This window comes from Typopeltis vanoorti, chromosome 7 (genome assembly GCF_054136105.1).
Source record: "Typopeltis vanoorti isolate ZY-2024b chromosome 7, IOZ_Tvanoo_1.0, whole genome shotgun sequence".
Taxonomy (NCBI): Eukaryota; Metazoa; Arthropoda; class Arachnida; order Uropygi; family Thelyphonidae; genus Typopeltis; species Typopeltis vanoorti.
In genome coordinates, this window is record NC_143555.1 from 84,053,682 (window position 1) to 84,069,068 (window position 15,387).

General features: G+C 36.7%; 1 protein-coding gene across 2 annotated transcripts in view; it reads left to right on the forward strand.

Moving 5' to 3' along the window:
* Window positions 1-15,387, forward strand: part of LOC150104821 (glutamate receptor 1-like) — a 301,010-nt gene that overhangs the window by 49,432 nt on the left and 236,191 nt on the right. For both annotated transcript variants that reach the window (XM_090395997.1, XM_090395998.1), the window contains exon 4: window positions 9,740-9,987. In XM_090395997.1, coding sequence (XP_090252123.1) covers window positions 9,740-9,987 — 248 coding nt within the window. The remainder of the gene's footprint in view (window positions 1-9,739; window positions 9,988-15,387) is intronic.

Genomic DNA, 15,387 nt, shown 5'->3' on the forward strand with positions numbered 1-15,387 from the left:
GCCATCTACTGCCTACCACCACCACCACCACCACCACTAATATTTTCACAGACAATTACAAACATCCATGCTCACGGCGGGATTCGAATGTACGTACAGCCTTTTGGCTGGAGAGGATACGTTAACCACTCATGTGAGAGGAGAGATTAGAAGACTTGAACAGCTGACTGATGTCAGACGAACAAGAAATGTGAGCGTTATGACAATAAGAGAAGAAAAGAGAATGGCAAGTGCTGGAAAGAACAGGAATGAGGAAAAAGTTAAGAGAGTACAGGAACAAGGGATAGAGAGCGAGAGAGAGAGATGCAACAAAGTCAAATTATAAGTTATAGAGCAAAGAGGCAGATTATTGGAGGAGACAGTGAGAGATGCTAATGAGCAAGAAATGAATGGATCTATGAGGAGAGTGATATATGGAGTTTCATTGATTTGTGATGTGCAGAATAAAATGTTATTATTATTATTATGAGCAACTCCAAAGACTCCTTAGACTCATCAAGGTGAAGCCCTAAATATCATCAAAAGCTACCCAACATTTGTGCAGTATGTATCATACTTTGCTTTGAACTCATTCACAGTCATGACACCTACAACGGACTCCCGCAACCTATTCCACTCATTCACTACTCTCCAAGCAAAAAACCTAGTTATAACACCCTTGCTAACTGCACTCTTACTCAATTTGCATCTAGTCCCACCAACACATCTGTTCTGAGAAATTTCCTCCAAATTAATCTTGTAAAAATCCCTCAGTAATTTGTATGTCTCAATCATATCAACCAATTTCTGTAACCCATAAATCTTCAACCTGTTGTCATAAGGTTCATTCCATAGACCTGCTACCATCTTGGTCTGGGCCCTCTCCACCTCCTCATCACCAAGAAACCTTGGCACCTAGGTCTGTGCACAGTAGTCAAGATGGGGTCACATTGATGCTCGATAAAGAGGAACAATAACCTGCTTCTCTCTGCTCGTTAGATTGATCCATTCTTTTTTGTTCAGTCTGCCAGTCTTTCCAAATCATCCTGCAAAATTTTGACATAATCTGTATTAACTATTGCTCTACCCAACTTTGCATCATTGACAAATAACTGAACAGTTACTCTCAAATCCTTTCCTATATCGTTAATGAACAAACAGTAGTGGCCCAAGGACAGAACCATACAGTATGTCACTAGTCACAGGCCTTCTTTTGGACTCTACTCCTGAATAAACTACTCTGATATCTCTCCAACATCCACCCTCCTATCCATCTCACCAGCCCTATATATCCATCCTCATGTGCTGCAGTTTACTGATTAGAATTTCATGTGGTATTCTGTCAAAGGCCTTTTCCAAGTCCAGCAGTATCACTGTAAATCCATTATCTTTATCCAACTCACCTGTCACTGTATTAAAAAATGTGAGCAAGTTACTGAGGCATGATGAACCCTTCACAAAACCATGCTGCCCTCATACAGTATCCCATTTCCATCTATCCATTCCAGTATTTTGTTGTTGACCAACTTCTCCAATACTTTGACAACAAGTCCTGATATGCTGATTGGTTGGTAATTTGCTACATCAGTCTTGGAGCCTCCTTTACACAATGGAACTATTTTCCCATCTTTCCACCCCCCCCTTGGGACTAACCCAAAGCTGAGACTTAGATGAAATAGTATGATCAAGGCCACTGCAATTTCCTTGTCGCTTCACATAAAACTTGAGCTGGTATACCATCCAATCCCACAGCTGTATTCACATTAAGGTTTTGTAATATGCCATCACCTCCATTTCATTTACCTCAGTTCCCGTATAAGCCTTTGGCTCTCTCATTCCTGCAATATCACCTCCTGGATCATATACTCTTGCAAAGTATTCAATTAGTAACTCTACTATTTCGACTGATTCGGTTACCTCCCTATCATTGGCATTCCTTAAAATCCTTCTGTCATATACATTCTTTCTTTTACTTGCAGCATATCGAAAGAACTGTTTGGGATTATCTTCGAGGAGTGCTTGCCTGAAGAAACAGCAATAGTGTGTCTATAGCAATAAAGCTAGGTGAGAATGTGGATGAGATGATAGTGATGATTGGTACAAATGATCTGAGAAGAGATGTGAATTAGGTGGTGAGAGATTTGAGGTTATTGTTAGGATTTGTACAGAAGAACTGTGAGAAGTAAGATAGCGAGTGTTTTACCCAGATATGATAATGCAGAATTAAAGGAGAGCAGCAGCAGTATTGAATGGCACAATAGCAAAGCTGTGTCAAAAGAGATGTCTGGAATATGTGGATGCTCTGAATGCATTTGAGGACAGATTAGAACTGTATGCAAGAGATGGACTGTATTCAAATATGGAAGGGCATAGACATCTGGTGAGATTGTTGTTGTCTGGATAAATGAGAGTGTTATGACAGGGTGGATGGTAGCAGATATGGCCTCTTGTAGGAATAGTCATATAAGAAATGGAAGAATGTGTGGTACATCGCAGGGTTAAATGGAGTCTGGAGGAAATAATAAGCATAGAAATGATGACAATGCATTGATGTTTCTTTATACAAATGCTTGGAGTTATCAAGAATAGAGAAAGTGAATTAGTGGCATTGATGTCCTCAGCCTGTCCATAGATTATTGTAATCATTAAAATGTGATTGACAGACAATGAGGTCTTGACAGGCAAAAGATCTTTTGGCAAAAGGAGCAAATGGTGGTAAAGTTTTACTTATGAAAAGTGATGAGTTGAGTTCTCTTAAAGTGGAGAATTTGAAAGGAAATGGCATTCATAGTTTTGAGGGAGAGAGAGAGAGAGAGAGAGAGAGGTGAGGTGAAGGTGGGCAGAACAGGATGTTTAGTTGGATATTGATAGACTAGGGAACGAAGAGGGTGATGAGCAAGAAGTTTTTAGACAAATTAGTTTGTTGAGTGCAAAGCAAATGATCATTTTGGGAGTTTTTAACTATAATAGTATAAATTGTGACAGAGGAAACAGCATACAGCAGTAAGAGAATGTAATTTCTGGAATTCTTGAGGGACTAATGCCTCAGGCCATATGTAGTAGTAATAGTAGTAGTGGGAACATGAGGATCAAGAGTTGTAGTTTGGTCTTTGCATGAAAGCAGCTGATTGTAACTGAGATGTCAATCTTTCCCCCTATTGGTGATAGTGACCATGCAATCTTAACTTGGAGACTGAATAGACATGCAAAAATATCAAGGAGAAAGTATTGATATGGAATTATAAGGCAGGTGACTATAATAATTTTAGGAATCAGCTAGTGGCAGTTCCATGGATGGAAGAATTACAAGGAACTTATATCAGCAGCACACAGCACGAGTATGAAATACTTATCAACAGTAATGATAAATTGCATTCCTCAAGTGAATAAGATAACACAATTTGGTGTAAAGTGGATGACTAACAATATCAAACAGGAACTGCAGATGAAAAAAGTATGGGAAATGAGGCTGCAGCTGTAGTTGCTAGATCAGTTCATACTTTTTCCACAAACTGTTTGTCAGTACCATATACAGAGTACAAACAGTTTATAAGATCAAAGTTAATTGCCCATTGGCAGTCATCATGGGCAGAAAGCACTGACAAACAAATTACATAATATTAAGCCTGAAATTAAGCATTGGCAGTCTAGTCAGCATATAAACAGAAGAGAGGAAGTTGTTCTTGTTAGGCTCTGCATAGGTCACAGTCATGTCATTCATTCTTATTTTACTGAGGACTGAAGACCCACCTATGTATAAAAAATGCAACATACATCTTACCATTTGTCATAGTCTGGTGGAATGCCAGCACTTTGCAACAGAGAAGAATGAAATTTTTACCTATCTAGCTGAGCCAGAAACACCTGGAGAGATATTATCAGATTCCGACAAATTGCATGACATTTTTAACTTTTTACAAAGAATTAATTTATACAAACACATTTGACTATAAATTTTATTTATATATAAATACTCCATTGCTTAACTTAATGCAGAGGAATTGCATCCACTAAGAGTGGAAGATCAATACACTGGTGTACAAAAGCTAAGGACGATTACAATATATTAGCTTTTGTACTGGTGTACAAAAGCTAATGTATTGCAATTTTCATGACCACAGCCAAATGTAGACCAAATTTATTACTAGCATATCTGCTCTCTGGTCAAAGGGCTGGGGGGTTTTCGAATCCTGCCATGGGCATGGATGTTTGTGATTGTCTGTGGAAATAGTAGTGGTGGTGGTCAGTGGTAGATGCCGTTGGTGTAGTTGCAGTCAGTTAGTGGATTGAGTGGTGGAGACAGAGTTGTAGAGCAGGTGCCCTCCCTCGATAAGTCTTTGGACTCCCTGGAGGTGTCAAATAATAATAATAATAATAATAATAGTAATAAATTATATTTCACAAAAAATGTGTTACAAATTAAATTGCAATACATTTTTGGCAAAAGTTACAAATTTCCTAAGGACTTAGTTAAGGAATTAATGTATAGTGCTTACAGAAAACTATACAATGAGCTGTGCTTAAAGGGATGCACACTATAGGCCTTTGGGCATATAGGCCTACTTGTCACAGATGTCTTGCCACAGAACTTGCAAGCTGACCTGCTGTGGTGCATCAATTACGTTTTGCTGTTATAATGGAATTTGTCCACTACGAACTGCAATGCAGCTCTCACAACTTCATACCATGCTTAGCACCAAGTGATTCAAGAGTTCCCGAGGCAAACTGGCCCACTCCTCCTTCAGAGCAAGGAGGAGTGGGCCAGTGGGCCAGAAAACAAACAAGGCTTGCCAGTGGGCAAGCCTTGTTTGTTTTCTGGAGGAGCAGTTTCAAGCAGCAGTTTGTCTCCTCATTGCATCCCCAACATGTTCTATGGAATTGAGATTATTATTATTACATAACACTTCCAGGGAGAGTCCAAGGACTCATTGAGGAAGGGTACCTGCTCTATAACTCCTGTCTCCACCAACCACAACTACCTTCATCATCTACACTAACGCCATCTACTGCTGACCACCAGCACTAGTATCTTCACAGACATCCATGCCCACAGCCTTTTGGCTGAAGAGTGGATATGCTAACCACTTGGCCAACCAGGCCAGCAGATCTGTAGAGTGTTCTGGCCCCTCAATTCACTTAACATCCTTGGTCTCCAGAAGTATCTCCACTACTTGTGTACAATGTGGTATGGCATTGTCATTCATAAAAATGAATTCTTCGCCTACATTATCACAGAACAATCAAACATAATGTTGAAGATCTTTGTTGCAGTATCATTCACCAGTCATAGTCCCTTTTTCCAGCACTTGTAGCTTTGTATGTCCATTAAGCATAGTGCCTCCCAGCACCACCATATATATATATATATATATATATCCATTTTAAGCACATTCTGGCGATGGTAAGCACTACCACTTTCATGCTAAATCAAGTGTCATCTAGAATTGGAGGAAAGACTAAAATTACTCTCATCTGTAAAGAGTACATTAGCCCATTGGTGTCTTATCCAATTTTTATGGATACAACGTCACTAACAACCTGCTCTACAATGAGCTGTAGATAAAGGGATGCAGACTACAGGCCTTCGAACATATAGGCCTACTTGTTGCAGATGTCTTGCCACAGTTTGTCAAGATATGTGCTTGAATGGAGCTGACTTGCTGTGGTGCATCGATTACGTTTTGCTGTTATAACCAAAAATCTGTCTTCATGCTCCATGGTATAGCTAGGGTGACCTCTTAGTAAACATCTGGAACACATTCCATTGGTTTGAAACGCTTCTCAAAGCCTAGATACAATGCTATTCGAAATTCCAAACTCTGGCAAAATCATCTACATCAGGGCTGTACAACCTTAGGCAATCCGAGGGGTACATTAAAAAAAAAGATTAATCCAAGGGCCATCACAATGCATATCTAGTAATTTGGTGAGCAGCAGCGACACAACCTCGAAAGCTGAACAAACAAACAACACTAATTGCGCATTAATTGTGTGCTCACGTTCCTCATGAGCACCCGCAGCATGTGCGTTGGAACAAAACAGTGTAAGAACACTTCGTTGACACTTCTAATATTTGAAAAACACATGGGTACATAGTGATGTAAAGACACCAAATAAAATTACCAACATCGAGATTATTGATTAGTGATAGAATTAAAATATCTAATATGCATTTTCGATTCAAATTGTTATTTTATTTTTTTGCTTGTGAAAATCAAAACCCACAAGTGGGGGAGCTGCACAAAATCTCACAACAGGCCACATGCAGCCTGCGGGAAGTGCTTTGGACAGCTCTGATCTACATGATATCTTTGATACATTACAAGAAATCCAAGTTTGCAATTTTATTCTTTCACAAAAAGAGCTTCTTTCAAACACAATATGCTTAGCAAAGTTTTTACCTTTTTTCCTGTTAAGTGCTACCACATGATCCCTTTGCACAATTTGGAAATTTGAATGTGTATCCACTTTCTACTTGAAATCGTCAGTTATACAAATTGCCACAAGGTGATTAGTCTGAATTTGTGGTTGTAATCCTCAGAAATAGTGTTCATCCTTAGGCAAACCTTTAGTTTGTAAAATTTATTCCTCCCAGACAGATCAGTCTGCTCAAATATATCTAGAAGAGCAAGAGGATTACATCCGGCTCTATGATTCAGATAAATAAGATTTTGCCAGTCACGCCATATCCACTAGATACAGGATTCGTTGGAATAAGACTAAGGTTTTGCAAAGGATTAATTTTTTATTTTATTATTTTTTTATTTTAAAAAAGTTGTATAAAGAAAGTTCCCACATTCATCATCCTAACTAGAACAAAAAATGTCTCCCTTAAACTTGCCCAATTTTGGGAAGTTATCTTACTCAGTACTTCTTATGATTATGTTAAATAATTTATTTAGTGATAATGATTTCAATGTATTTTTATTGGATTCTAGTTATATATGTAACTGTGTATCTATAGTTACAGATCAAGCTCTCCTCTTGCAATGGATATCATGTAGTACATAATGTGCCTCAATTGTCAATTGATATTCTGTCGTATTTTGTCTCTTTAACTGTTGACATTGAGAATTGCTTTGAAACTATACTGAAAATTTTGCTTTTAGCAAATATTTATTTCCAATATACTCCACTCTCTACTGTTAATCTTTTCATAAGTGATTAAGGGAAAAAATGCAGCCTATTGATATGTTTCTTAAAGAGCATGAAGTTGTACTCAGTGAGAAAAACAGTATTGGGGAGATTGTTCCAAAGAATAAAGGTGGATGGAATGAAGGAAGATGATAAGTTTGTTTTGTGTGCTTGGAGCTGGACAGCATATGGGTTGTGGCCAATACTACTCTAGTTCTTAGGTGGTTAGAAGAAAGTGGAGGAATTTTAGCAACCAATTCAGAGGAGCAATATCCATGAAAGTACCTATTAGAAAAGGCATAGTGCTGAAATAGAGTGCTTATGGTAAAGTGACTAAAGGGATTTTGTGAAGGAAGGGTCATCTATTAAGCAGATTGCTCTCTTCTGAATATCATCAAGAATTCATAGGGAGGTCTTGGGTGCTCCACCCCAGATGTGGGAGCAATATTCCAAGGTTGGTTGGGTCTGTGGTGTTAGGAGTTGAGAGGAAGAGAAGTAATGTTAGAACGGGAAAGAATTACCAAGCTTTTTAGAGGCTAAAGAGACTATGTATGTAATATGTCTGTGCCACGATCAACTGAATGTGACAGTCAACCCCAAGAAGAGAAAGCTGATTTTGAAAGGAAACCAGAACATTATTAAAAGTAAGAGAGGATGAAGTAGGTGGTTTCTTGCTGGTAATAAGGCAGGCTTTTTTTTTTTTGGCATTGAAATTTACTGAGCTGTCTTCGCCCTATTTGAGGATGTTGAGGAGGTCAGCATTTTATGTCATTGGTATGGCAGATCTTGAGGCATATAATATTAGAGCACTACAGGTTTTCTCAAATGAGGTATTCCTCCTTCAAGAGGAATGAAGAGTACTGTTGTTGACAAAGCTGTGAATAGGATTTTAAATTACAGAAAGGAGGTCATTAATGTAAAGGAGGAAGAGCATGGGCTGAATTCTATAGAGACATGAAAGAGGAGAATATGGTCTTAGACAGAACTGAATGGAGTTTGAAAGTTTATTATAGAACTGAATGGAGGAGATTAATATGATGCTGTGATCCCACTTGAGTGAGAATGAAGCTGAAGAAGAAGAAAAAGATTTATGACATTTAATTACAAAGGATGGAAAATGCAAAAGAGAGATTAGGAGAAGAATTGAAATTACAAAATCAACTTTTAACAGAATAAAAAAACATTTTTATTAATATCTTCTTGATAAAAATAATTAAAATATAATTAATAACATCTTGATAAAAATACTATTATCAAGAGGGAGAAGCAAAAAAAACAAAAAGAACTAGATTAAATTAAATTTGGTCTACTTTTCTCCATGGAGCAAAAACTTGGACAATAAATAAGAAGATAGTAGAAGGATTGACACTTTGAAGATGTGCATTATAGAATAACATTGAAGATCTGTGAGATCTTCAAAAAGAAGTGAAATGAAGAATTTTTGGAGAGAATGGGTAATAAAATGAAAATAATAAAGAACAGAAAAGAAATCTATCATATAAGGTCATATTGCGAGGCATGAAAGTCTTCAGAAATATTTATTAGAGGGAAGTAGTGATGAAAAGTGAAAGAAAGGAAGACAGTGACACAAACATGGTTTAAAAACATAAAAGATTGGCTAAACTTGAACTATGCAGAGAGCAAGACAGAAATATATGGAGATCCATAATAGCCAGCCTTCTGGATGGAGGGGTCACTTGACAAGACATATTTGCAAATTGTGTTTATTCACATCCTTTTTTACTCACAATTGTTTGGCAACCTTATAGTGCTCAAACTTCCTCATTTCTTGATCTTTTATAGAAGATCATGAAATGAGCCTTCACCAATCAATATATATTCTTTAGTGAAGTGATTATAATCTACTTAGCTTCCTTTCTGCAGTTAATTATTGTTTCCAATCTCCTGATTGAAACACTTGCTCTAATCAAGCCACTTGAATTATTCTTGTTGGAATAACATATTTATCGCATACCCTATGCAAAATTCTCACTCATCCACATTTTAGTTTACCAATATGTATGTATGTATGTACTAAAGGTTCTCGCCAAGAAATATTCCTCCTATGCTTAAAAAAAAATGATGAAAAATCCATATTGCAAGCATCTCAAGGCAAAATTGGCAACTTCATTCTCATCAGAACTGAAGCTTGTAAACAGCCATAATCAAATCCAAATTGGACTTTAGTATTGCTAAATACAGAAAATTTGCTTCTTGAATGGATGGAAGTTGTGCCTTCTGTCATGTTGCAAATGTTTCAACTAAGCAATGCAAGAACATTGCCTTAGTTGAAAGTTGGTGGTGACCTCCATTATTGTAGTCCAAAATTGTGCTCCAGAAGAAACACTCATTCTGTATTTTCTTTGCAGTTTTTTCAAGCTCAGAGCTGATCCCACAGTGTCGAAATAAAATATAATCAACTCATTTAAGAAAAGAGAAGGTAAAAGTCTGGTTTCAGATTCTTAACCCATTGAATCTTGTAGTCAGAGATTACAGGTTTGTAGTATGAACTGGGAAATAGTCATTTTATGTGGCTGAATATAATGTGCAATACTATAACAAGCAGAATGAAATGTAATTTTAAAAATTCAGGAATATAACAAAAGTGGCTATTTTTTAATTTCAGGACCACAAAAATTAGAAAGGATTTTGCAGTTAACAGCTGCAGTTTTACCAATTCCTGTTAGTAAAATAGAACAAATAAATACAGCAGATGAAGCCATTTCTATTTTATACAACTTGGAAGAAGACTCAAATAATTTTAAAAATGTCATTCTGGATACTGATGCAAAACTTTCTCAAGAAATCCTTGTAAAGCATGTTCACAGTATTCATGTAGGAAAACAAAATTATCACTTCATATTAATGCAACCGGTAAGGATGTATGATATTTTTAATGCATGAATAATCTTAATTGAAGTAACTAGATTATTTAATATATAGGACATTTGAAAATGATGCTGCCTGAACTTTTAAATCAAGTAATTATACTGTTTTACTATATCAGACACACGAGAATCATGACCAAATTCCATATTTATGGAAAAGGCCGAATTATAAACAGTAAATTATATCATAAAGCTTAATTCCTAGAGTTATGTAAACTGTTATTAATAAACCAAATGCGATCAACTTATATATGTATATATGTATATAGCAATTTGTAGTATTAACTCGGTATTGGGATATGTTCACATTTATATTTACTGACTATAACCGAGACTAGAATAACAATTAAATTTATTCAAAATGCTTAAATTGTTGAAGTTCTATTGTTAAGCAGCTGCGTGTGTCTGATTTCACGAGTGTGCCAATATCAGATAGCAGAGCTGAAAGAGTCCGGTAGATTATAGCTGAGGTTATTATTTATGTGATGAGGGGTCCATAACAATTTCCTTAGACTTGTTCCTTGGTCCATAACAATTTCCTGATTTATTCAAAACTTGCGTTTTGAATAAATTTAATTGTTATTCTAGTCTCGGTTATAGTCAGTAAATATAAATATGAATATATGTATATGTATATATATAATATTCATCCAAACTTCATTTGCTTCCTTGGCCTTAAATAAAAGACTGGTTATATTCCACAAGCCTAGCTCCAAGAGCCTATGAGTTGTGGAAATACCTTCTGAATATGAATGCTGTGCCAAACAAAGCAGCCTTTTGCAACTGCCGGTTTTTAAACCATCTAACTCGAGTGCTTCTAGATGTTTTTTCAATGTTTTGGGGATGGTGCCTAAAGCACATATTATTATGGGAACAACCTTCATTTTCTTTTGTCAAATTTGTTCAACTTTGACTTGCAACTCACGATACTTTGTAATTTTTTCAGTTTCGTTTGTGTCTATTCGGCTATCTCCTGTTACTGATATTTTGATAAACTGATTGTGCTTATTTACACTTTTTTCAACCACTGTTATGTCGGGTGTATTGCATTCCAAGCTTTTGTCAATCTGAACAATCTCTTCTACATCTGCCACCCACGTACCATCTACATTGACAAGAGTTTCATGTTCATGCTTTGTTTTACTTGCAACATAAAGATAGAATGCTTTTGGATTGTTTTCAGCTTGAAGAGCCAGTGTCTTTTCATACTCAACTTAGCTTTCTGTGCAATAATTACAACTCTTCTGGCCTGTGCCTTAGAATTTTCATAACTGATGTCATCTTATGCACATGATATAAATGAAATTTTTATTTGGAGCAATATTTTAGTCATTAAAAGAAAGGATACCCCAAAATGCCCCAATATATTAAGTACCTCTGATTTATTAACTTCAATTCTCACATTAGTTATTGCTGCAGGTACAGAGATATCCTCACTTGGGATAGACTTTTGAAAAAGTGATCACGCAGTAACTCTACTATTACATCTGATTTGGTCACCTCAATACCATCAGCACCCACTAAAGTTATCCTTCCAAAGTCATTCTTCCTTTTACTTGTCACATAGTAGAAGAACTCTTTGGGATTGCCCTTGATCTCATTGGCTAAGGTCTTCTCATAATCTGATTTAGCTTTTCTTACTATGCTGGTAACTTTCCTAGCTTGAGCCTTGTACTACTCATTAGTGTAGTGATTGCCTTTCTCCTTGTAAATTCTCCATAACATTTTCTGTTTTTGCAGATCAAGCCTGATACTACTACTACTCATCCATCTAATGCCTACCTTGTTTGTCTTCCTGACCATGGGGACACAATCTGATATTGCCTTCCTCAGATACCTGCTGATTTTATTCCATCCACTGCCAACATCTTTCCCCCTGCAATATGTTCTGCTATGGGATAGCTGTAAGCTCACTCCAAAGCTTGTTATAATTACCTAATCAATAGTTCCGTATATACCCCTTCTTAAGAAAGAAATCCACAAATTTTGCACCCTTCCAAGGCAATACTACATGATAGCTTTCACCAATTGGAGGTAACGAGGATACCTTACTTATGCATATGTCCTCTGAACCAATGACTAGGTCCAACACTCTCACACTACAAGTCCCTTCAGTTATGTGCTGTTTCAAGTAATTATCTCTTAGAAAGTGTATGAATTCCATTTCCTTTTTGCTATGTGATATTTCATCCTTCCAATTGCTATCACCATAATTAAAATCCCCCATAATAATCACTAATCCTGCACTCATTTGCACTAATTTGCTGATGCATGAATTCAATATCACCCCTCTACCTCCCCTGGTTTATAGCAGCAACCAACTGTATATTTGGTTGCGTTGGTCACTATTTCACACCAGGCCGCCTCAAATGAACTATCATTCGCATGTCTGTCCTCTTGATATACTACTTTCTTTGGCTGCAACTCCTCATCAGCTATCATCAACAGTACTCCTCCCCCTGTTCTATCTTCTCTATCCTCCCTGAAAATACTGTACTCATCACATTCAATTTCAGTAACCGCATCATCTGCTGACAGCCAAGTTTCACTAATGCCTACAACTTTTGGTGAGATTGCACTGACTAATGCCAAAAATTCTTCCCTCTTATTTCTAATGCTTCTTGCATTAGTATACAAAAAATTGCAGATATCCTTTAGTTCTTGTACCAGCTTTAGAACTGATATACAAGTCACTAATTTCAGTAGTCCCATGCCGATTTTTATCACTCTATTCTGCAATTTATTCCGTGAATAAGGATCAACAAATTTACATTCACTGCATAAGTTTCCCCCCCCCCTTACACTCAACCTTTTCAATTTTAGTTTGCTTGCCCAATTACTTCAACTTATTCAGAAAACAGTAACTTCTTCAATCACTTATGACTTTCCATGTTCAGATGCAATCCATCTCCTGCATATAGCTATCTTTTTCCTCAAACACACTCCGATTATGAACAAATTCCAGACTCTTTTTTGCACATTCTTGCAATCATATCATTCATTATCATCGCTCGTCTACTTAACTCATAATTGTCAAAATGAGGCAACACACACAATCCTCCCTTTGACACTTTTCTTCTTCACGATATCTAACAGTGTTCTTAAATCTTTTGCTACTTGATTTATACTACCATTCAGGTCATTTGTACCCACCATAACTATCATCTTTTCTGCATCATGCCCTCTTTTTACTGCTAAAGTCACTCTCTCTATTGTTCCACCACCCAAGCACTCCTCAGGCATACCACTCTCAATACCCTTAATCATAGACTCACCATATATTGTGCCACTCATAACTTCATTCAAATCCAAACAAGTCTCACTCACGGCCTCATTTTCTACGCTCTTCAGCATGACTCTCCTAATTTCATTACTTTCTCTAAACGCTCTTTTACTCACTCCCTCACTTTCACGACATCTCATTTCTTCTGGACCTCTTGTGCTTTCATTCTGTTGACTTCCAATCACTCCCATATTATTCATTACTTCATCATTCACCAAAGACTCTCTCTCCCTTACTTAATCCTCTTCTAGTTACTTCAGCTAAAGTAATCTTCATAGTCCTAATTTCTTTATTCAACACAATTAACTCAGTTTTAATTTCCAGAACCTCCTTACTGAGAACTTCCAATTCCTCTTGCAGGAGATGAAGGTCACTTTTCATTTTCAAACTGTTTTGCATCATCGGTGAATTTGAATACTTCCATTGAAATAATTCCATATTTCCATATATCATTAATATACAAATTAAACACTAGTGGCTCTAGTACAAAGCCTTAAGGCACTTAACTAGTCACCCTCATTCTCTTAGACAGAGAGATATCACAGACAGAGAGATATCAGATATCAGAGAGAAAGCTGATGTTACCTCCCCCCCCCCTTCCCAATAACCATGTTACCAACTTCATATCTATTCCTTTGCTCAAATTTATGTAATAGTTTTCAGTGTGAATATTCTGCTATAGCCATTTCCTTTATCTAGTTCTTCTGGCACTCTATTATAAAATATGAGTAAATTACTAAAGCAGAGCCTACCTTTTACAAAGCTATGCTGCCCACCATAGAATACCATATTCCTGTTTGCCCATTCCTGAATTTTATTGGAAGCAGATTGTTAACTTTAATCAAGTTTTCCAATACCATAACCACCACTGCTGATATACCGATTAGACTGTAATTTGTTACTTCTGTCATAGCGTCTTCTCCTTTATGTAATGGAATTATCCTGCCTTGGATTCTTGTGAGATCTGACATTGGCAACTGCAATATCTCCACTTGGATGATATGGCCTTGCAAGTGATCATTAATAATTGAACTATTTTTTCATAATCATTCTTCCTGTTACTCTATGTAGAAAAAAAATTCTTTATGATTTTGTTGGCTTGCTTAGCTAATTTTCTTTTATAATCTGATTTAACTCTCCTTTTCCTGCTGGTTACTCTTCTTATCTACGGGCATGCAGATCACTTTTTTTCTTTATATCCTCTCCACAGTGTTTTATTTTTTGCAGCTCATGTTTTATGTTGCTATTCATTTAAATCCTACTTAGTTTATCCTCCTAACACTGGATGTGCAGTTTGATATTGTTTTCCTTAAACAATCCCTGACAATTTCTTATGCACTACTGACATTCTTTCCTTATAGATTCTTATGCCACTGCTCCAAGCTGCTTCATAAGTTTGTCATATAACCACCAGCTTTGTAGTTTCTCATATACTCCTTTCAAGAAAGTTAACTGAGAATTCCACACTTAGTAACCTCCCAGAACAAGATTGCACGGTGATCACTTTCCCTGATTTGAGTGACCACCTTGGATATGGATATATCTTCTAATGTTGCTACCATATCCAGCAGTTTCAACTCCCTGGTTCTGCCCATCACATGCTATTTCATGTAATTATCCCTTACTTAACTTTATAAATTCTATTTCCTTCTTGCCATGAACCCTTTACCTCTGCACTCCCTGGTCTATTAGCAGCAATTAGCAATATAATTTTGTCCTTTTGGCCTTTATTTTGCACCAGATGGCCTCAAATGACTTGTCTTGCTCAGTCCTAAAATATTCTTTAACTTCTACTTTTGTGGTTTGCAGTTCTTCAGCTGTCATCAGTAATACCTTTTATCCCATCTATTTCCTTCATCCTCCTCTGAAAATGCAATATCTCTTATATTTTATCCCTATGTCAACTTCTGTCAGTCAGGTCCTACTGATGTCTATGATTTTTGTCCAAGTTGAGCTGACCAATGTCAGAAACTCTTCCTTTTTTTCCTTATCCTTGGCATTCATGTACATGCATTTCAACATCTTCTTGAGTGCTCACAGTTAACCTTGAATAATGCAATTACCAAACCTATTCAGATTCACAAAAAAGGATTAAATGAGTTT